Genomic DNA, 22,259 nt, shown 5'->3' with positions numbered 1-22,259 from the left:
AAGAAGATGTGACACCTGTCTTGGCACTTAAAGCTGCCTTTATATTGGATCTTTAATGACTGATTTGTCCTTCTTTAGCAACCACATTAAAAATAATTTTGTGTGTCAATCCCAAGCTAGGTGATGTAAAATTCGGCAGGGTTGCATAGTGTTTAATGCTTTGGACTTCAGACCCTGAGGCTGCGGGTTCAAACCCTGCCAGGGAGACTACACTTCACCTGCCTGTGCTCCATTTGGGAAAACAAACAAAATTGAAACCAGTTGCATCTCAGAAGTTGTTGAAGTTGCCTTGGATTAAAGAAGTCCGCCAAATAAGAAATAATAATAATAATACAATGCTTTTCCACACAGTTCCCTTAAAAAACACAAGAAGAGGGGTGTTTTCTCTTTCTGCTCTGGGTTTGTGAAAGAATGTCCCGAACACCTATTTATAAATATAGTGGCTTACCAGCTATAAATTAGGACTTTGGCTTGTGCCCTTTGAACTTCTTGCAGTTCTGCAAGTTGCAAAAATGCAGTACTTTGTACAGATTTCTTCAGTTACCTATTTGAATCTGGATATGAGCTTGTCCCAGTGGTTCTCTCTAAACAGGTTTCCCTTATTCAGCTGCCAGTTTTCCTGCCCTCGTCATAGGTTGGGGACATTTGACTCTCTTTCTGTTAATTGCATGGACCTCTTTTTATCCATTTTCTGTATGTAGGGCAAGCCAACAGCTCTGAGACATATTGTGTAGGGGGAGGGGGCTGTGCCTCATGTGGAAAGAGAAGAGAGCTGAAAACAGATGTAATAATCTAATCATCGTCTTACTGTCATCCAGCACAACAAATTCTGCGCGCTCACTGGCTTGTTTTGCCTGTGCCCTGTGGTCCTCTACGCACACGTTGCTCCTTGTTTATTCTATAAAGCAGTTTCTGCACCGTCATTCCAGAGGCTTGGACTTGCTAGCACAACTAGGGCCCTATGGAATCCGTTTTATTTTTTTCACAAATTCTGTTTTATTTATTTACTTTTTATTTTTGTTTTTCACCATTTTATTTTTCCTTGGTTCTGATTTTTGGTTTTTTTTTTTTTGCTTACTGTAAGAAAGTAGTAACAGCTACAATAAAACAAACAATAACAAAATGGCACTTTATTTTTCCTATAATGAAAGCACACTAGCACAGCTGAGCCTTATTTTGCAGTTCCATTCATCAGCTAGGAGCCCAGATCCTCCATGAATGCTGTATGCTGAGACTGCAGTAGGACGACGAGTGCTCTCCAGAATTGTAAGAGCTGTTACTAGTTTGATGCATCCTTCTGAGATGAAGGTTAACTTCAGTTTTAAGAAAAAAGAAAGAGTGATCTGCCTTTAAGGGCTCATTGCATCTGAGGAGAGAAGCCTGCTCTTCTGCCAAGGTTTGTAGGTGCCGAGTTTAGAACAGAAGAGTCAAATGTGGACCTTGTGTGCCTCGTCACCACGAGGCAAAAAACATTGATTAAATCCCGAAACATAGATTTTAATTTTTAAAAGGGAACCCATTAACAACCAGTGCCATTCACTATTGGGAAGACTGTTAATACCAGTTAAATATCTGTATTATTTAATTGGTTGAATGATTCACAGTAAATGCATCACGTGCAATTAGAACTGCCTACATTAAAGAATTACCATACAGCCAAAAGTTTGCTTACCTATCACTATGATGAGAAGTATGTGGTCTTGGCTATCAGTGGTTTCATCAACTACAACATATATTTTCTTGCCACGAACCTTTCGAAGAACGGCGTCCATATGTTGTTCAAAGACACAGGGCAATTGACTTTGATGAAGACTGCTCTCATTTTCTGGCAGCATGCCTCCCTGTTTACAATGCTTAATAAAGAAAGGATGCATCTTTGTCATTTTTTCAAGCGGTATGTCTGACTCACATGGACACAAACTGGCGTCTTGCATCTGACGATTTTGTTGTTTCCCACTTTTTGATCTTAATTTCTCCTTGTTTTGTGATGGGTTTTAGATTTGAAGTAGTCATTGCAAGTATCTTTTCGTGTCCAGCCTATGGTATGCTGCCAAAACTTGCAGAAAAGTTGTCCAGATACATAAAGGTCGCCAGGATATTGTTATGCCCTCAATTTTGCAGTTAAGCTCATGTTTCTTAAGTTTTTCAGCATAGGTAGGGTATCTGATATTACTGGTATCGACATTTCTGTCTCGTGCATCTAGCTAATTCACGTGCTTTTACTGAGAAAAATTACAGGAAACACACACAGACAGGCGCAACTGAATTTCTATGAAGAATTGTGTTTGCTTCAAAAACAACAAACTAGAAAATAGTATCTGAATGATAGAACTACAGATTATTCAGTTTTTTAATGTATTGAGAATTTTTGTAACAGTCACCCCTTCAGTCTCTAAATTCTGCACATTTCCGTTTTTAAGGTGTTAATTCTGTGATTCCGTCCATGTTTTCTGCATCTCGGAAATCATAGGGCCCTACATAGCTGGTGAGGTTAAGGATCCTGACTCTGAAAGGTACTACTATAAGATCAAAGTAAATCTTGATTTTGAATGATTTGGTCCATTTTATACTGTTCATTTGGCTTGGTTGTATTTCTCAACACTTGAGTATTTTCTTGGTCTGAGAAACCTCTTTGGTAGCATTTTTTAAGAAGTTAACTTTAGGTCATGTTACATTACCCAACTTTTCCAGTAATTTTCTCATTTAGCCTTCCTCTACACAATCTTAGCAGGTTGCAGGCAGTTACAGTACACTTGTGTGATCAATAGTTACGTTGTCTGACATACCCAACTGCTCAATCTAACCAGTCTGCAACTTGCCAAGACAAAATCAAACTGTTTTAAGTTGTAGTTGTGGGATCTGTGTGCATGAGAACTGATAACCCATCACTTACCTAAAAGTACAAGGCATAGAATGCAGCTACAAGGAATTAAGGAACCCAGGGCGTTTTGCTCATGACAAGCTGAAGAGAGGCTTGTCTTTGTCATGTTGCATGTTTTATGCCACAACAGAATGGGGGAAAAAAAAAAAAATCAGGGGTAAGATTACTTTAAAGTTTCCTCAAAGTCATGTAATTTGTTATCCCCTGTAATATTAAGTTATGTAGAATGACATGCTCAGGCGATGAGATCAGCAGCTATAGTCGTCAAGGTTGACATCCCCTCCGACTAGAAGTCATATAATTTGACATTGGTTTCTTCCTGACAAAGTTTTGTATGTTCTTATTCAACTTTCATCCATGTCATCAGTGTCATAAAATGAATTTAGCGATGATTTATTAGTACAGTGGGAGCTTGTTTACCATCATCTTGGTTAGCAACACATTCTTTAGAATTCAGAAAATGCGTAAGGCTGTTTGAAAAGCACTACACCACTCCTCTGCCCTATTCATATTATTCACATTGACCCCTTTTCTGCTCAATAGCAACCATCTATCCATTCTTCTGTTTTCTGAGCCTATCATAAGAACATTTATGGATGAGGTGCAAGTCCACTGCAGAACTCCTCTGTATGCAGATCAAACGTTAAGAATTTAGACGCTATGATAAACATAACCTGCACTCCTTTATGATATCAGTGAAACACTGGAGTACCTAGACAAAAGTCAGTGCGTACAATAAGTGTCATGTGCAGGATTTGAATCAAGGACTTTGGAGCTTTGAAGAAGTGCTAACCACTGCACCATGCCTTGACAGGAGATTAACACAGCACTTCCATTTCAGCTGTTCAGCAGTCTGGTCTTAAATATGTTTTTGTAGTTACCCTTTTCCACATTTGTAGCTTTTTTGCAAGTTTACTTTGTCTGCTACCTCACTAAACTTTTAAATCAAACATATTGGTGAGGGGTTAAGAGTGATAAGATACTGTGGTCCCATAAAGCAAAAAGTCATCAGACTTACGGCCTTGTGCTATGGAGTCATAAAGTTCAGCTATAAAGAAAAAAAAAAATGGGTCATGGAACCTTTAACTCTGGGTTGGAACAAGTGTGTGTCTTCATAACAAGTGGAGAAAGTGCCTGCTGTGTCCCTTTGGGTTTGTGTAGTCTCAGGTCGTAACCATTTTGTCATGTTGAGGGTCACCAGGTAGGCTTTTGGCTACATGACTCGTATTGATCAGAAGAAGAGATGTATGGGCTTAACATGTACTCTGTACTTGTGACCATATATAATCTTATATGGAGAATGGTTGAAATCAGAAACCTTGACATACGGATAACTGATCAGCAGTCTTCTGTGCTAGTAAATAAAATGTGTTATTAATGTTAGGCTGCATTTATGAGCTATGGGACAGACGAGAGTTGTGAAATAATATCAACATTAAAAAAATAGCCTGGTCAGTAAGAAATGGCATTTTGTGGTTGACAGGCAGTGCATGCTTAATGTGTTTAGTTTTACTTTTTATTTTCACAAGAAGACAGAGGTTATCTTTAATTATAGCAATTCAACAGCGGTCTTGTGTTTTTCCCCAAAAAGTCATCCAGAAATACGTGTTGGTGCAGCCACGAGAGAAGGTGAGCCATCACAAGTGGTATCTCTGAAATTCCTGTACCAGGTGACCACGGCATTAGATTACAGTTGGTGAGACGTACATTGTAAGAAATTGAAAAGAAAGTGCCTTATTTCCAGAGTCTTATTTTTAAAAATAAATAACAGCAAATAGAATTTTAAGATGTGCTACTGTACTGTTAACCACTTTTGTGTTTGCAGGCTGGGTATCTGCTATGTAGTGTAACTGGATCAGTCAAGCAACTGAATGCAATTTGGAGTTAAATCACAACAAGTTAAAGAAAAAAATTACATTAAATTATGGTTTAAGACCCAGTCAGTGTTCAGACTTAACAAAGAGTTTGTTTTCTATTAAGTATATTCAGTTGTCAATGAGGGGCAGATTTTATTAGAGCAGCCGTGAATTGTTCACAAGTAGTGCGCACGAGCCCAGAGCTGTGGGGACGAAGCTTTTCTCAATCTCTAAAATGTTGTGTAACTAGAATGGCAGACATCCATGTGGTTGTTAGTAATCTACTATGGCCTTAGGGTGCAGTTCGAGATGCATACTTGTTTTAATGGGAGGGACTCGCTGTTTTTATTCCCTTGTGGCAGTGCACTTATCAGCGGAGATGTTTAAATGTAAATTGCGCCATGAGCGTTCTGGGATACCCTTGCATAACAGTGGTATTGAAGTGGCTTTGTTTGGCTGTCTGACTGGCTCTGTCCCCTGGGATTTCTCGCTTACTCACTTGTGTGTTTTCTTTCTTGCTCACTTCAGTCACCTGACCCTTAACAGGATTGGCGGGGGCAGGGGGTGGGGGTGTGCAGATTGTCAGTTTGTGGCTCATTTCCTCTAGGCAGTGAAAAGGCTCCCAGTTGTTCACAAGTTGTAGAAGTGGGAGATTAAGACCTTAAGTAGCAGGTCTGGAGGTCTGAAAGCTTATTGAGCCCATTGTCAATTAATGCAAGTGGACTCTGTGGGGAGAGAAACAGTTAAGATATCAGAGTGTCTGAGCCCAAGAATTTCCTCCTCCTCTTTCTGGGGCCTCCTCAGGCAGGGCAGCTGCTGAGAAGAGTAACCCTAACCAAGTCTGAGTTCAGGCTTATGCAATCATACAGAGAAAAAGATTTGTTCACTGTAGTTAGCGCTCAGGCCATCATTTCTCTCTCTTTCTCAATCATTTTCTCTTCATGTTGTGTGTTGAAGTAACGGATAAAATAAAGAATCCCTAAAGTGTTCTGAGGTTCAAGCTTTGATTTTGCTGTTTTCCTGTTTACACCTGATTTCAAACTCTGAGGCAGCATTAGAAGCAGCTGGGCTTGGAGAATTATTTGGAGATACTATACCATTTTATTAGAAGAGAAGGGAGGTTGATCCATTTAAATATGTCTACATAATTGCCTAGTCTGGTTCCATCATGCTTCCCAAACTGATGCCGCTGATGTTAATTGATGACTGTAAACTGACCTGATGTAGGAGTTCAAGGAAATCTGCCATGCAGTGAACTGGTACCCCATCTAGAGCTGGATCACTGATTGATTGCATCCATTACTGCTTAATGTTGACCCTGTTTTGGAGTAAGTGGATTTGAAAATGGATGGATAGGTTTTGATTTAGTGAAATGTTTATTATGGTTGAGCTTTAACAGCTTTTTTTAAATTTATTTTTATTTTTGTGTTTTTTGTTTGTTTTTAAGGCCATGATTAAGCATTAGTGAATAATGAAAAAGATTCAGATAAATTATAAATGTGTCACTTAACTTAATGGATAGAGTTTGCCCTGTGCACACGCATCCCTTCTGGCCCTGCCAGGATTTACACGCTGCTGTACCGTTAGTCACGCAAAGACAGCTGATTGCATGCTGCGAAAAGGGGGCATGAATTGACGAATGATCGGCTATGTTTTCTGCATGCACATGTACTGGGGTATACAGTGTGTCCCAATACACACAAAAAGATTTAAACTACTGACTGTTGGTACTGATGTATATTAGGATTGTGCTGTATAATGGTACTGGAAAAGTACCAAAAACCCACCTTTTCTAATTGTACAATACCAACATTTAAGGATTTCAGTACTGGAAGTAAGTTTGCTTTGTTTTCAATTAATGGCCCATCAACACTCGATAGTGTATGCATGGAAATCATCCATTCTGTGTACTTGATGAAGTGAATCTACAGCTTTTTCTGTGATTGGGACTTCATGGGGGGCCACCTACCTCCGCTTATTATCTTGACAAATGCATACTTCGTGCTACCAAGTGGGGAAGTGTGTGTGTGTGTATGTGTGTGTATGTGTTTATATATATATATATATATATATATATATATATATATATATATATATATATATATATATATGTATAATTTTCATGGCATTCATAGTCTGAATCACAGTCTGATTATATGTGTGGTTACCTACCAGGTAACACTTGTGGTTGGTCTGCAAGTCGACAAACACCTGCCACGGTGCCCTCTTTCAGTTTCGAGAAGCAGATCAGATTGAGAATCAGATTGTGATTCAGACTATAAATGCCATGAATGTAATTACCCTGATCTACATGCTGTCAAATAAACGAACCACACACTGTGGCACAACGTAAAGAGGCTTCGCCTGTGACGCTGATGTCCGAGGTTCGATCCCCGAGAGGTGTGTACGCCTGATGAGCCCAGAATTGGGACGAAACACGTGTCGCATACTCTGCATTATTTGACAGTAAAACTATTATATATACTACATATATACTGTATTATACTATATATTATACTATATATATATATATATATATATATATATATATATATATATATATATATATATATATATATATATATATATATATATATATATATATATATATATATATATAGGTTGGGAATCAGTTATAAAAAATGGGTAATTAGATTAATTACAAAAATGTATGTGATTAATCATTAAACATGTAATTATAACATGAATACATAAATCATAAGTAAATACACAATCAATTACAACACAAACCAATTTAGAGAAAGTAATGACATAGTTTAAACTTAAACAATGACTGTACACCTGAACTTTTAACAAAATCCTGCTTGAGCAAGTACAACCTGAATATGAATGTCTTCCTATAAAAGGCAAGTTGAAAAAATGGCAGCAAAAAAACGAGGCCAATGTATTCATTCTCTAATTGGTACAGCATATGAGACACAGACATGACAAAGTGAAATTAAAAGTTGGAAACCACTGTTGACTTCCACTGCTAAAAGCTGATTTAATCTAAAGAATAAGCATTGTTTAAATGAGCATACATTAAAACTTGTGTTGAAACTCCACAAATACTATCCTCAGTTGTTCATCACCAACTTTATATTATATTTTACACAACTATTTTCCATCTGGTGCCCCATGGAAATGCAGTAGCTGTGTAGTGCCCTTGGGTCCTGCTCTGAGAGGGACACGATCCTCAGGTGGTCAAAACCTGATTGAGGAGGACAGGACTACCTGGAAAGGATGACATAAACACAACTCTGTAATTGCCTTAAATTTAATCCCATTCAGGATTGTCTAGCCCATCTACTGTATACTGTCTTCTCACTCCTCTCTACTCACTCATTCACTCCATGCCATTCATGCACGTTACACTACTCCTTCTCTTCCACACCCCATTCCGCAACCGTCCTGTGCGACTCCTGCGCTCCGTCACCAACGTGGAGCAAAAGCACATCCATTCCACACTCAAACCTGTCTCTCTTGTTCCTTCCACCCTTTTTCCCAGGACATTCTCCTTTTGCGCAGGTGTTTTATTTGCTTAACGTGCTGCTCCTTCTAAAAGCACAGTGCCCAGTAGCTGTCCAGCCACATGGCCCTCTGCATACAGGAATCCAAGGCAATATATAGCAAATAAGGAGGGGGGGGGAGTGATTGATGAGGTGGGGTTCGAGGGTGTTTGTCATGAAGTCTTATTTTTTATTTGCATGTTCTTCTTTTCAAGCCTGCATATGCCCAGTGCAACTAAAATTCAAGGCTAATACTAAAAGTGCCAGAGAGCTGGCTGAATCGTGGCTATCTAATGAAACATGGACATGAACTTAGCATATGCAAATAATAAAAATGTGTGTGTGTGTTATTTCCACAGTGAAAAGGAAAGAAGGTTAAACACACAACATTTTGGACGTATAGCCTTCAAGAGATGACTTCATCATATATATATATATATATATATATATATATATGTATGTATGTGTGTGTGTGTGTGTGTGTGTATGTATGTATGTATAAGTATGTAATATATATTAGATAGATAGCACTTTATTTGTCCCAAGGGAGATATTCATCTTTTTCCCATAAGCTTAATAAATATATTAAATAATAGAGATCTACATTTACAGTTGCAAGAAAGACTTAAAAACCTTTTGGAATCACTTGGATTTCAGCATCAGCTACTAATAAAGATGTCTGACCTTGAGTTAATTACAATTGTGTGCGTGTTATTACTTAGAGCCGATTGTTTGTTTATTATTGTGACTCAAGCTGCATCCACAACACTGTGCTTTCATTTAAAGAGCCGACATTAGTCTCTGTTTTAAACCCACAAAAATGAAGACTTTTAAAAATGTTTTCCAGAGTCGTGTATTTCTGGAGGTGCCGGCTCAGTGCTGAAGTGTGGATGGATGAAAATAGAAAGCTTTGAAAACACAGACTAATAGTGTTCTGATTGGTTCATGCTTATTATGTGGTCTTCTCTGATTGGACCCTGCTCATTTCAGTGTCTCAATCCCTGATTGGTCATTCACTGTGGAAGAAAATCATGTACCCATTTTGCGGACAAAGAAGAGTAGCTTTCCATGGCGCTTGTGTTGCTTACCTGTGTGTACCTAAATCCCATTTTGTACAGTTTGAATGCTACATATGCATGGAGAAAGCAAATAATTTACCAGTTGCTACAGTTTTGCAATAAATCCCATGGCTGATGACATTTCCACCGATGTGCATGTGCCTAATGTACATCATATGCATTTTCAGACATTTAAGTGTGGATGGAGGTAAGTTGGTGAATGATGTGAAAACACTAGTGTGGGCAGAGATCGATTTAATTTAAAAATGGCATGTGTGCACATAGCCTTAATTGAAGATCAGGCTCCATTGTTATGAGTTATTAATGCAGAAATCTGATTCCAGTGGGTTTGCAAACATTTTCTTGCCCCTATATTTAATATAGATAAATCACTAAACAGTAAATTGCCCACACACCATCGGTGTAGTTGATATTTACTTATTTCAGTTACTCATAATAGCTCAGGGCATGCAAAGTAATGGTTTGTTGCACACACAATCTGTCACAATGCATTATTTAAAGCACATAATATGTTGGCTATAACCCGAATGCCTTCATAGATATACTTAAATAAAATATCAGTAGATTTATTATAACATAGGCGTCAACTGGCAGTGAGCCTTATTAGCAAAAAGAAATGATATAATATATGGGTGGCTGTGTATTTTTTTGGATATACAGACTTTATTATTAGCAGCAACAAAAACAATAAAAGAATGTTACTAGGGCTCCAAGTAGAAGATCAACTTTCATTAATGTGTTTGTTACTCTCCATCGCTATCATCAAAACAACTGCCCTGCTCCACATAGACGGACACTCTGAGATGGCAGACCTACAAATTAATTTTTTAAGGGGGTCAACCAAGACTCAAGGAAGGAAGATCATCACTTGGTAGCAAGTGGTTAGGGCTTTCGATTTCAAACCCTGACATGTTGGGTTCAAATCCCAATACTGATGCTGTGTGCCCATGAGCAAGTCGCTTCACTTCCCTGTGCTCCAACTGGAAAAAAACAAAAAAACACGGTAACTGACTGTATCTCTGATGTTGTAAGTCACCTTTGATAAAAGTGTCCGCCAAATTACGAGTAAATGTAAAATAAACAAACTTGAGCAGTCTGTGTGAAGTCTGCACTTCAGTATAAGTTCAAGTACCAAATGAGCTTCACCCCATGTGTTACTGGCAAGGATGATTGGCACAGGTAGAGAGACTCTCCATGAAGTTGGTGTAGGGCTGCATCAGCGTGCATCTGAAAAGGAAAAAAAAGGTTAAAGGTTATTTCCACACCAAAAAGAAAAAAAGGATAGAGACAAAAAGATTTGTCTGTATAGCCTTCCTCTCACCTGATGAAGTCTATGCAGTCAAAATGGTGGGTCTTGAGCCTTCTTTCCTTTTCAATTTGTAAATAACCTTTAACCCTTTTTTCCCTTGGAGAGACTTTCACAAAATGTTAAGAGTTTTTGGATTTGTTACTTCACACAATAGCTTCATTTTACATGAACAGCAGGCAAAAGGAATTTGTTTAGTTAATTATTTGAAAACTTTTTACGATACTGCTTATGAAAATGCTATCCAGTTTTATCCCAATTATGATTTTAAGTTTTCTTTTGGGTTGCAAGTACTGTATTGGTGAACTACATGCAATCCTGGAGCTTGCTGTCCTGTATTGTACTTTATATTTAAATATGTGAATGTATGTTTGTTACATATTAAATGTTTTATCTTTAGGGTCAAACACTGGCAAAATCAAAGTGATTCTTCTCTGTCCTACTTTATTTTTGTGTTTTGACGTGCAAGTATTTTAGTTGTCTGTGTGTTGCTTAACACTAATATTTGTAGCCTTGTTTTTTGACTGGTCCAACTCCCTAAATTTTGGAGTGTTTTTTTTTTTTTTTAATAGGAGACTTTTTCTCTGCTGAATGAAATCTGTCTGCACTAACAGCTCTCTGCAGTGATGCTAAGCCTGCTTGACACATGGGGGACTGAAGGATCACTTGCCAGTGTTGCCACTTGTCAGCATGTACCAGACACAACACACATCCCTCACATTTGTGCATGCAATTGCTAGCAGATTTCCTCAGATGTACACACTCTTTTTCGATAGCTCAGTGCTGATATCCTGCAGGCCAACAGCATTCTTTTTTTTCCCAGGTAGTTGTTAAAATATGGTAAACAGAGCTTGGCTCGCTTAACAATTACATATATCAAGTCAAAAGACCTACATATTGAAAATGTTTTTTTGAATGCATAATTAAGATCTCAATTATGTTGTATATTTGGCTACACCTCGGATATTTCTGGACCATACTTTTCCCATATCTAAAACTCAACCGGCTTGTTTTAAGGGATCAGGTTGCAGCCTTTCCAGTTGTTCCTAATCCCCTCTGCCTCCCTCTGTTGGAGAAGAAAGAGGAGGAATTTATCATAACAAAAACAGCCTTTGTGACATCACCCCTCTCCCGTATTGTACTCGGAAAACCCCCCTGCTGACGCCCTCAGTGGGCCACTCTTTTAACATTTTAAGCGCTTAACCCACACTCTCTTCTTACAAAGCAGCTGGTTGTACTATTTGGATTCAACCACCCCAGTCCCTCAATTAACACGTTTTTTGTTTGGTAATTTGCAAACTTGTGACCCTTTATTTCACCTCTTTTTCTTTAACCCCTTGCACCTTGGTTTTCACTGTTCATTGTCCTTTACAGAAGCCAGGCCACAATTTTACATATGGACAGTTAAGCTCGGCTATGCCATTTGATACCTTTTGGGTGCTGAAAGGAACACAAAGCCTCCGTCCTGCTGATATCAGCCAAATAAGCATTGGATGTGCATATTCAGAACTGACTAGAAACAATGTCTGATCCCCTTCAGTCGTGTTTCTTTTGCTTCATGAATAACATTAAATCTTTGATTTTGTGTTTTCTTTTGTGTGTAACTAAGCCATCTTTGCAAGTCCATATTGCATTTTTTTTTCTTTGAAAACCTAACATAACACTTAATCCAGTGCAAAATCCTAGGCAGATTTGGTTTGTTCATTTTCACCATTCAACATGTAATATGTGCCCATAAAGGAGGTTTTCATTTAGCTGTACAAATTAGCTATAATCCCTACAAGTGAGACACTTTTTATCACAAATAGAGTACGTATTAAGAGACCCCTGGGCAAGAAGAGTTTTGTCTTAAATCTGTCACGAACGAGTTAAAAGTGTGCATATCCTGTTCACTGTCAATTGCATCATCTCCGTGTAATCCAATCACTGCAAATGCCAGAGCATGAATGCTATTGCATTGTCAGGTTTACAGTAATCTAGCAATGTGAGACATCTTGCACTCATCATTCATGTGCTTCTGCAAGACAAAGAATTGTGGGGGTGGGGGTGTTTAAAGGGCTCTGTGGCCACTCTGCAGCTCTTGGGACAATTTATGTCCATCCATTTTCAAAATCCTTTTTGTCCAGTATGGGAGGAATTCCAAACCGTCGCCGAGTATACTTAGCAGCGACCATTTATTTTTTTGTATTGCTACATCCCTTTGAACTCTTAAGTGGAATCGCAATACCAAGATGCTCAGACATGCACACATTTTATTGCCTGTTTTTTAACTTTATTTCATCTACTCAAATACATCCTGTGGTATTGGTTAACTTCTCTAGCCTGATGCACTCATTTACCAGGACGCGGGTCTCTCAGTACTTGTCAGTCCATCTTGTAGCCAGTCTTCCCATTCCGGACTTTTGTGTGTTCAAGTACCATAACTCTTTATTGTGCAATATCAATTTTATATCGGACCTTTTCATAGTTGCCAAAATGAATAAATGATGGATTCAGCACGCACTTCATGTTGTTACAGTGTATTTATGTGTCAGAGCCAACCTACTATCCCTGCTCCCTGTTGCACTGGGCTTTGAAATTTCCTTTAATATCCGGTCTAACTGAGTGGCTTCTATTACATTCACATTTCCTTCCGGAAGAGACTGCATGTCTTAAAGGGATGCTATTCTTTTTGGACTTTTGCGTTCATTACTTCTTACAATCGCAAAGGTTTTTTGTGCTTGAAAGAGGCTCAGCAGGAAGTCTTTGATTCCTTTTTTCTTTCTGTGCAGGCAGTTTCTGGTTTAAATAACAGAGGGTGGCAACCAAACCCTAAACATTTTCTCCTCTGGTAGCCATTATGGCCACATGCATTGATCATAGATGGTTCCCAAAACATTTTTCTTCCAATTTCCTGCAAATCTGAAGTTAAGCACTATGGGAAATGTAGCAGGCCCTGGACATGGCAGACATGTCAAGAAGATTATTAGTTTTGAGCTTTTGTTATTTGGTTTGTACTGCACATTGAGTGCATGGGTGTCCGTTTCAAAATGAGGTATTGCGCCATCTCAGAAGATGTTGTTATTCTGTGCCTGAAAATACACTGCAGTTTCTTTTAGGTAATCTTGGGCTCAGACATTTGGGATACTGAGCTTCAGTTTGGGCTTCTCATCATACATAGATTATGGATTCCTATAACTGACAAATTAAGATAAAAGATTGTAGCAGTCAAATAAATACTTGTCAGTTTTAGCTAGTCTTCATTCTTTATAGCATCTTTAATAGAGATGAACTTCCAACAGAACTCAATGTGTACATATATTATTTTTTTTAAGTCTACATTATACGTGCAGGTGGGCTGACACACAGTTTGCATTTGTCGTGTTGTATTTTCTTGGCCTGGCAGTGATCCCCTGCTATTTGGACCTCTTTGCTCTGTTTAGCAATCACCCTTTCTTCTCCTTTCATTGCATTTGCCTCTGTCTTGATTTCAGGATTTGGTACCCTAACTGGAGGTGGTGCATGTATAGATGCCGAAATTGGCTTTCTTGTTTTAAAGAATACGTACTTCCAGTTAGATAAAAGATGACTGTGTGGTTCTTCTTGTGGTAACTTAAAAAGAAAAACTCAACAGGTAACAAATAGAGTGAATAAGAAAGAAGAGTGTAAAAAATACAACTCTCAAAAGAATTGAGGGTGAGTCCTAATTGTGGATCTCTGACGATTCAGTATGAACTGCTCTTACAGCTCTGTCTCGTGTTGCACTGAGATTACAGTCCCAATCAAATCCCTCTGACCCTTTTTTGTTAGATGTGTGAGCTGCCGGTTCAGGTCTTGTGCATCTCTTCTGTGTGGCTACTTCCTTGTGCCTCCACATTGTCTCGAGGCCTAAGTGAAATTATGTTGCTAGAGAGTTTAATTGCACAGGCCAGGTTTCTTGCCCATAAGTTGTCAGATGAAATATTATGGAGCCTAATTTTGGCTTTATCTAAGGCTGCTAATTATATTAGACGGTCTGCTCTGAAGATTCATTTCCTCCATCCCCACCCCCTGAACTTTTTGTGGACCTTTCAAGCCATGACCCATAATGCATTTAGCATCCCATAATAATAGTTCACTCTTATTAATGTGCCTTACTTGAGTGCTGACTAATTGAAATGAATGACATTTAATTGAATCTCACTCATGTAACCCAGACATAAATTGCCATATTCTGAAAGGAACGGTTTTCTTGTGATCACACAAAACTATCAGAGTCATGTACAATGGGATACACACATGCCAACTGGAAGTAAGGTCGCATATGGTTTGCACTCAGTGTATAAAAAATGGTGGCAGAGAGCGAGGCAGGAGCAGATACACAATGGACCTATTAATATCTATCATGCGCACTGAGGGATGCCTCTTCTGGCGCTCCAGATATTGGGCAGAGTCTGAATATAATGCTCATGTCATTGCTAGGAGCTTAGACAAAGGTCCCTGCAGCTCTGCAAACTTGAGAGATCCCAGCTTGCTCCATGTGATTAATAGGGATGGTATGGTGTGCCCAGGTGATCCCAGCTGTAGGACAGAGGAACATATTTCAGATTGTCGAAGAGCAATGACATTAGGGAGCACAGGCCAAGCGCTGTTCCCACGAATGCCAGTGTGACCAAAACTGAGCAATTGTGTTTAATTACATAGCACCCTCATTATAAACCTGTCCTAGCGCCCTGGATTTCCTCAGTGGGCTCTAATGGGAGGGGGTGGGCTTTGTAATGAAGGCAGCTTTAATGAGAGCAAGTCAGATTCGGAGCTGCATAATAATCCTGATATCGGCCATCACTCTGAAATTGCAAGGGTTTTGCTAATGAGAGGACGCCTGCTTATTATGTAAGCATTTTCTATTTATGCCTAATTTGTTTGACATGGACGTAATGACTGACAGCATAATGGAGCCTGACTATCAAACGGCACATACAAAATGGGAACAAAAATGTGAGTCTACTTATTCTAGAATTTAAACCTCTTTGAATGTCAAGAGAAAAATAGTAGCCTCATAGGCATTCCTACATGCAATCTTTTGTGCATGTGCCATGTCTTGGAAAGCCATCGGGTTAAATAAAAATAAAGGGCAAAAGACGTGATACTCTCTGAAAACAGAAGTTCTAAACAAGCTGCCAGTCAAGAAAATTAATTTTTCAAGTAGTCACATTTGGGACAGTGAGTCCCTGCGACACAAGGATGAAATACATTAGATGAGTGCCAGAATGAATAGCTTGCTTTTTCAGGGACACCATTGGTTCCTCTGTAGTTGGTGGTCTCTGTGCAGTGGCATCATTTGGATTTCATGATACTATGACTGTAGTAATAGGGTGTTGCACCCTGTTAGCCATTATAGATATAGTGAGAAGTCAAGCAAAATGGCACCTTTTATTGGCTAACTAAAAAGATTACAATATGCAAGAGCAGTATTGCTGCATATTGAAATCTTCTTTTTTTGTTAGCCAAAAAAGGTGTCATTTTGCTTGACTTCTCACTGTGATACTATGGCAAAACTCTCGCTACTGAGAGGCTGAAGAGGTACCGTTTCTCTCTTTGATTTTGAATCCACTCTTCGTTTTTACCAGGTTCTTTCCTCATGACCTACAGTAACGTGCTTGATTAAATGATTTTAATTTTCTTTTTATTTCCCGTTTCTCCTTCCTCTGTCTTACTTTCTGGTTTCATCCATTAGCTTTGGAATTTCTCTGAAACCTGAAACTTTTCTGGGCGGCATCACCCTCACATACTGGTTATTGAGTTCAAGTTTGCTTACAGACCCCCTGCACCCACACTGTAAAACCACAATTTTAAAGAAAATACCGTATTAGTGGCTACAAAGAATATGGAGTGTTAAAATCCATGTACTCGTAGCTTGGTGAACAGAAGATAAAAGTTTGAGATGAAGCTGCAGTCACAGGAATGAATTCTTTGTATTTTTCTCTTCCATCTTATTTAGTAGCTGGTAAGGCAAAATTATTTTCAGACACTGCAAAAGATTATGAAAGTCTTTTCTGTTTGTGTAATCCATCCATTATCTAACCCGCTACATCCTAACTACAGGGTCATGGGGGGTTCTGCTGGAGCCAATCCCAGCCAACACAGGGAGCAAGGCAGGAAATAAACCTGGGCAGGGCGCCAGCCCACTGCAGTGTTTGTATTAATAATAAAAAAAACTTTCTGTGATGTTTGTCTTTCTATTTGTTTATAATATCTAAGGATTGTGTTAAAGCAAAACAAAGTAAACACTTTATTAGTACTTGTCGGCCTGTCACGCATTTCCATAGTTACCATTCACTGGCAGCTTTTTTAGGGTTGGCATATCAGGTTTTTCCACTTTTGAAAAAATTCGTAGAAAGGCCTAAAGAGATTGACCCTTGTGTTTTATATTTCATAGCTTAGGTTTAATTTACTGCTGTAATCTTTACTGTTGGATATTACTTGAATGCAGACATGTGGAAGATGTCATTTGAAACGCTACACTGAAATTAAAACATTTCTTAGAGGCCTTTTTTTTTTCCATTGATGAGTCAAAAAGCTGTCTGCCTGTACTCACTTTCCTCAGTCACTGAGAACACTAGTTCCCCTCCGTTCTCCCATATTCAGTTAATGGCACGCCAACTCATTTGATGCAGGAAGCTTTTTAGATGGATGACATCTTTTTGTGGTCACTTAACTCTGAAATTAAAAGCAGAGTTGAGTTTGGGGTTAAGAGAAAAAGCACCTTTCAGCCTTTTATTCCCCACAGATAAGGCAGTAAAGGGTTAACGAAAGAGGACCATCTGTCCCTGGGAGAGAAGATTCCTGAAAGAGCCTCCTGTCCCGCCCTGGTGTCAGGGTAATAAATTACCTATAACATACACAGATGAAAGGACCCTGTCCCTTTGTGTGCGTGCCAAGTGCAGGAGTATTGTCCCTCTGGAATATAAATAGTATCCTTCACACTGACACCCCACCCCCCCAGCATCCCGAGGCTTTCTCATTAGCCCCCTCCCCTCCCCAGGCGAGCTCGGGGTGGTTGCTGTAACAGTGTGGGTGAGCTTGGATGATGATTGCTATTTGATCAGAGTTTCAAGCGTACAGCACTTCTTGTGATGTAGGCGCCTTTAAGGCCTAAGACGCACAGGCGTCCCAAGAGTCCTTGGTGTTTGAAGCAGAGTACTTTGCGTGCAAGAGGATGCAGAGATGGCTGGTGTGAGCTGATGGGCCTGTCTGTTTGTGTGTGTGTGCGTGCGTGCATGTATGCTAAGCTGGCTACACAATCTTTCCCTCTGTGCTGATTGCTCTGCTGTCACATGGAGACTGTTCCCAGCTGTACTGCAGGGCAGATGAACTCAGGCACCCTCTGTTAAATATAGAAGTGTTACTTGCACTCAAGTGCAGCCTGTGCTGTGTTGTGTGCACTGGGAGCAGCACCCGTCAGAACCTTAAGGGGTATTGGACTTTTTTCTTTTTCGTAGTTAGAGATGAAAATCGTCGTGCTCTGTATCCTCAGCCTTTTCTAAAAAGGTGATTAGTCTTGGTACAAAATTAAAGGCTGTAAATAAACAGCCTGGCAGTGTGCCACCAGCATAAATATTACAGCATGAAAAGTTAGAGGTTTGAAGTGGGGAACGAATCAGTGGTCAAAAATACCCATTTTATTTTTTTCTTCTTCATTATTACCCTGTGCAAAATGAGCCAATGATGACTAACACCAACAGTTTCTAATTAAAGAAGTATATACAAATTATCATGATAGTTTATGAAATAGTACAACATGAAAATGTGCACATTTGGCTATAAAAAGCACAAGCAGCACACTATATACACTCCCATTCATCTGTCTGCCCCTTTTGTCTGAACCACTTATCCAATTCAGGATGGCATGAAGCTGGTGAATTTCCCCAACCATTTTTGGCAAAAGTAGGGCCATCTGTGGGTGGAGTGCCAGTCCACTGCAAGATACTTTCACACTCAGCCAGTTTAGAGTTACTAGTTAACCAAATATGTCTTTGGAACTGGGTGAAATAAACAAGGCACCCATAGAAGATGACAAGTCAGCTCCACGCAAGCAGTGCCTGGCATTATGAAGTTTAAGTAATTCAGTAGATGGCTTACAAGACAGAAATATTAGGCCAGTGTGAAGTGAGAAGCTACTTTAGAATGGTTTGTCTGATGTTTTTGTCAAAGGTGACATGTAAATTGTTGCCAAGTCCTGGAGCAATGGTAGGTGGTATGATTCACTCCGGATCACACAGTGAGTTGGCAGGAATTTAACCTTTGTGGTTTAAAGTCTAACGTCTTTGTCAACAGGTAACCAGCATGCCATCTGATGAAAATATATTTTGCAAACAGGAACTTTAAAAGCACAATGTTCAAGGTGTTTGTGTTCCTGCTAATATTGTCCTACCAGTGCTAGCAACTGTGATTTTCACTTTGTGTGGTTTTGCTCTTTTTGTCACCAAATGACATCCTCTTGGAGTTGCTTTGGTGGGGGCATTCACTGTCTTGGCCTTGTCCTGTCTTTACATGATGGGTGAGCCTAGCAGACCTGCTGCACGGATCATCAGCTAAGGCAGCACACAAATGAAATAGCCTGCTCAAGTGTCATTCTCCCATTTTACGTTGTCTTGAGTTATTCACCCTTCTAAAACCACAGTCAATGACTCCTCATTTCCTGCATGCCATTGTTGCACAAGGTTCATCCTGATATTTGCTTTCTTCATGTATATGAAGTATTGTGCTATCTGATATGCAGCTGCTATGAAATCTTGCTATCCGAGCTGTTCATTCTCCCCTGCATCACCAGTTAAAGTTACATTTAGTTGAACATTTGCAATATAATAAATATCCTTGTGTAGAACGACCCATAGAGACTTGGTAAATATCTAATATTGTTTTAGAGGATCTCAAGGATACACAGTATAAAAAAACTCAACAAATTTTTTTTTGTTCGTTTAGCTGTTAAGCAATTATTAAGCACTCTCATGTATTCTGTCACTGCATATGTCATAAAAAATGCAAGGGTAATTTGAATAAACTGGCCACTTGTATTGTTGATGCAAAGTTCTGCCTCCTCGTTTTAAAGATGTACCGTTATTTCTGTGTTAAATACGAACAGGAGGAGGAGGAGAAGGTTAGGAGCAGGCGCTGATGCAGTGCATTGCCGCACCCACCACACGACAAACCAACTCAAGACCCAGATTCAGACCCGAGTGTAGCCATGCGACGGGTGACACCTCAGCACCACACTAGTTCAGATGGAGTGGAACAGTGGGAGGGTTTTTATGGTGGCTGGAGTGCCAATTCTGCCACCAACCCCCAAGTTTTTCCCTGCAGGTTGGAGGGCCTACACGCAGGACTGGATGCAGATTACAAACAGTATACAACAAAAATAACCTATTTATACAAAGTATGGCTCATATTATTGGATGACAGACACCCAAACTGAAACTTGTCATTCAGTAAATAAACATACGCACATGAAAGTAGGAAACTTTCACTTTAGAGCATGTGTCAAAATGATGGGTATAGAAATGAGGAAAACAAAAACTCCAGCAAAACTTTGACGCCTTCTGCTCACGCTAATGATTACAGAGGTTTGACCTTTGGAAGTCTGTTGTGTCTGCTATCTCGATGCCTCTTGGCACATCAAATGTGCGTCTATAACAACATTCTGCAGCATGTAGAAAGTAGGGTTTGGTTTTCAGGGTCCTCACAAAGCACTAACCAGTTTATTTTGCGCTGCATTATGTGTCTATCATGTCACTTTGTGCGACTACGACAGGTTGTGCGTAATAGATACCTCTACATTTTGCATTTGGGAGGCCAATGATGAGGATATGGAAACTGAATGTTTTTTATATTAATCACTTTCCCGTAAATAATAGAATAGTACTACTTAATACTCACATTATTAGTCCTCGTTAGATCATTTTTAGAGAGACATATATGCAAGGGAATATTTGCTAATGTTGCAATATTTAAACAGTATGAGGCAGTGTTACTGGAATCCACCCATTGCTCCATCAAAATGTGCCAGAAGAACTGTCAACAGCATCTGATTTCCAACTTTGAGGGCAGGCTTGTGCTGTTCTGTTTTGAAATCTTACCTGGTGTTAACTTTATTTATTCAAGTGTGACAGGTAGCATTTTTTTTTCTTCTTTTAGGTTATTAAATGAAGCTAATGGTGTAAACCTAGCAAACACTATTTCCTCCAGCTATAGTCAGCCGTTACCTTTCACATTGTGCTAGCCTGTTCTTAGTTCGTGCTGCCAACTTGCTGGAGGCAACGCTGTCTTCTTCACTGCCACATACAGAGAGAGCAAACTTACTAAAGCAAGCCAAAGCGCTTCTCAAGCACTGGTTCTTGGACTGACATTTATTTTCATTTCTCACGCTCAAAAGGCTTTGTCTTTCGTACCAAAACAGGTCCTGGCAGTCAATCAAGGAAGTGGTTCCTGAATCCTGTATGTGTGGTGTACTTGTGTGCTATTCAAAGAACCAGTTCAAACTATTCAGTCAAGCTGCCTCCAATATTAATGACTTCCCACTCTGTGTACATTTTGGTAAGCAGAGAAGTGAGGGCCTAAATATCAACAGCCTATCATTGCTTACATGTGGCATGTGGCCTATACAGGGCAAAGGGGTGAATGAGATACTATTTTTGGTTGTCACTCATGACATCAGTTTAATTTCCTAACCCCCTCTCTCTCTGGTTTTGTATTTACAGCAATAGAAACTCAGAGCACCAGTTCAGAAGAAATTGTGCCAAGCCCGCCCTCTCCGCCCCCGCCACCAAGAGTCTACAAGCCCTGCTTTGTGTGCCAGGACAAGTCTTCAGGGTACCACTATGGGGTCAGCGCCTGTGAGGGATGCAAGGTAAGCCTAGTGTGCATGTTTTGCAAACAGACACACACCTACAGTCTTTAGGGAGTGAATATTACAATTATCTCTTCCCAGCTGGAGGGACACCATGCTGTAATAATTTCATGCAGTGAGCACAAAGTTTATTTTAAACTTGTAAGCCAATGCAACTATGATATACTAAATGAACAGTATTTTACTGCATCAACTCTGGCATAGCTGTTAGGTAGGCTTGCTTAGTAATTAATACAATTGCATAATGTAAGTAGTGTGATTGCTAAAGTATTTAATAAATATATACCTGACTAGTAATTTCTGTCCATATGATACAAAGATGGGGGCTTTGCAAGCTTGCACAAAATATCAATGCTGTTTCAAAGTACATAGCTGCATTTTCCATCAGGACTGCTTTTCACACTTTAACCATTATACTGCAGTCAGTTGATCTTAATGCCCATCATGAATTTGGAGGCTTAGGGACATCAAAATCTAAGGTATGGGTAGGGCACTAGCATTTCTGCATCTTTACACATAGCTGGTAGCAACAGGTTTTGACTCTTTAGATTACCACAAATGTAAATATTATGTATATGAGATTCAAAAACTATTTAGACCCCCCCTCACTTTCTACTTTGTAATTTTTAAATGGATAAATTTGCTATTTTTGCCCATTAGTCTATACTTAATAACCCATAATGAAAAAGTTAAAACATTTTTTCAGAAAAGTTTGCAGATTTATTGAAATGAATATGTGAAATATCTCATTCATATAAGTATTC

The 22,259-nt window shown here is 39.3% G+C and overlaps 1 protein-coding gene across 2 annotated transcripts in view; it reads left to right on the top strand.

Moving 5' to 3' along the window:
* raraa (retinoic acid receptor, alpha a) overlaps positions 1 to 22,259 on the top strand; it is a 270,178-nt gene that overhangs the window by 223,706 nt on the left and 24,213 nt on the right. For both annotated transcript variants that reach the window (XM_039740824.1, XM_039740825.1), the window contains one exon: positions 21,347 to 21,495. In XM_039740824.1, the coding sequence (XP_039596758.1) occupies positions 21,347 to 21,495 (149 nt within the window). The remainder of the gene's footprint in view (positions 1 to 21,346; positions 21,496 to 22,259) is intronic.

Source organism: Polypterus senegalus, chromosome 17 (genome assembly GCF_016835505.1).
Source record: "Polypterus senegalus isolate Bchr_013 chromosome 17, ASM1683550v1, whole genome shotgun sequence".
Lineage (NCBI taxonomy): Eukaryota > Metazoa > Chordata > Cladistia > Polypteriformes > Polypteridae > Polypterus > Polypterus senegalus.
The sequence above is the reverse complement of the archived record's forward strand: the minus strand, read 5'-3'. Positions and strand labels throughout refer to the sequence as shown.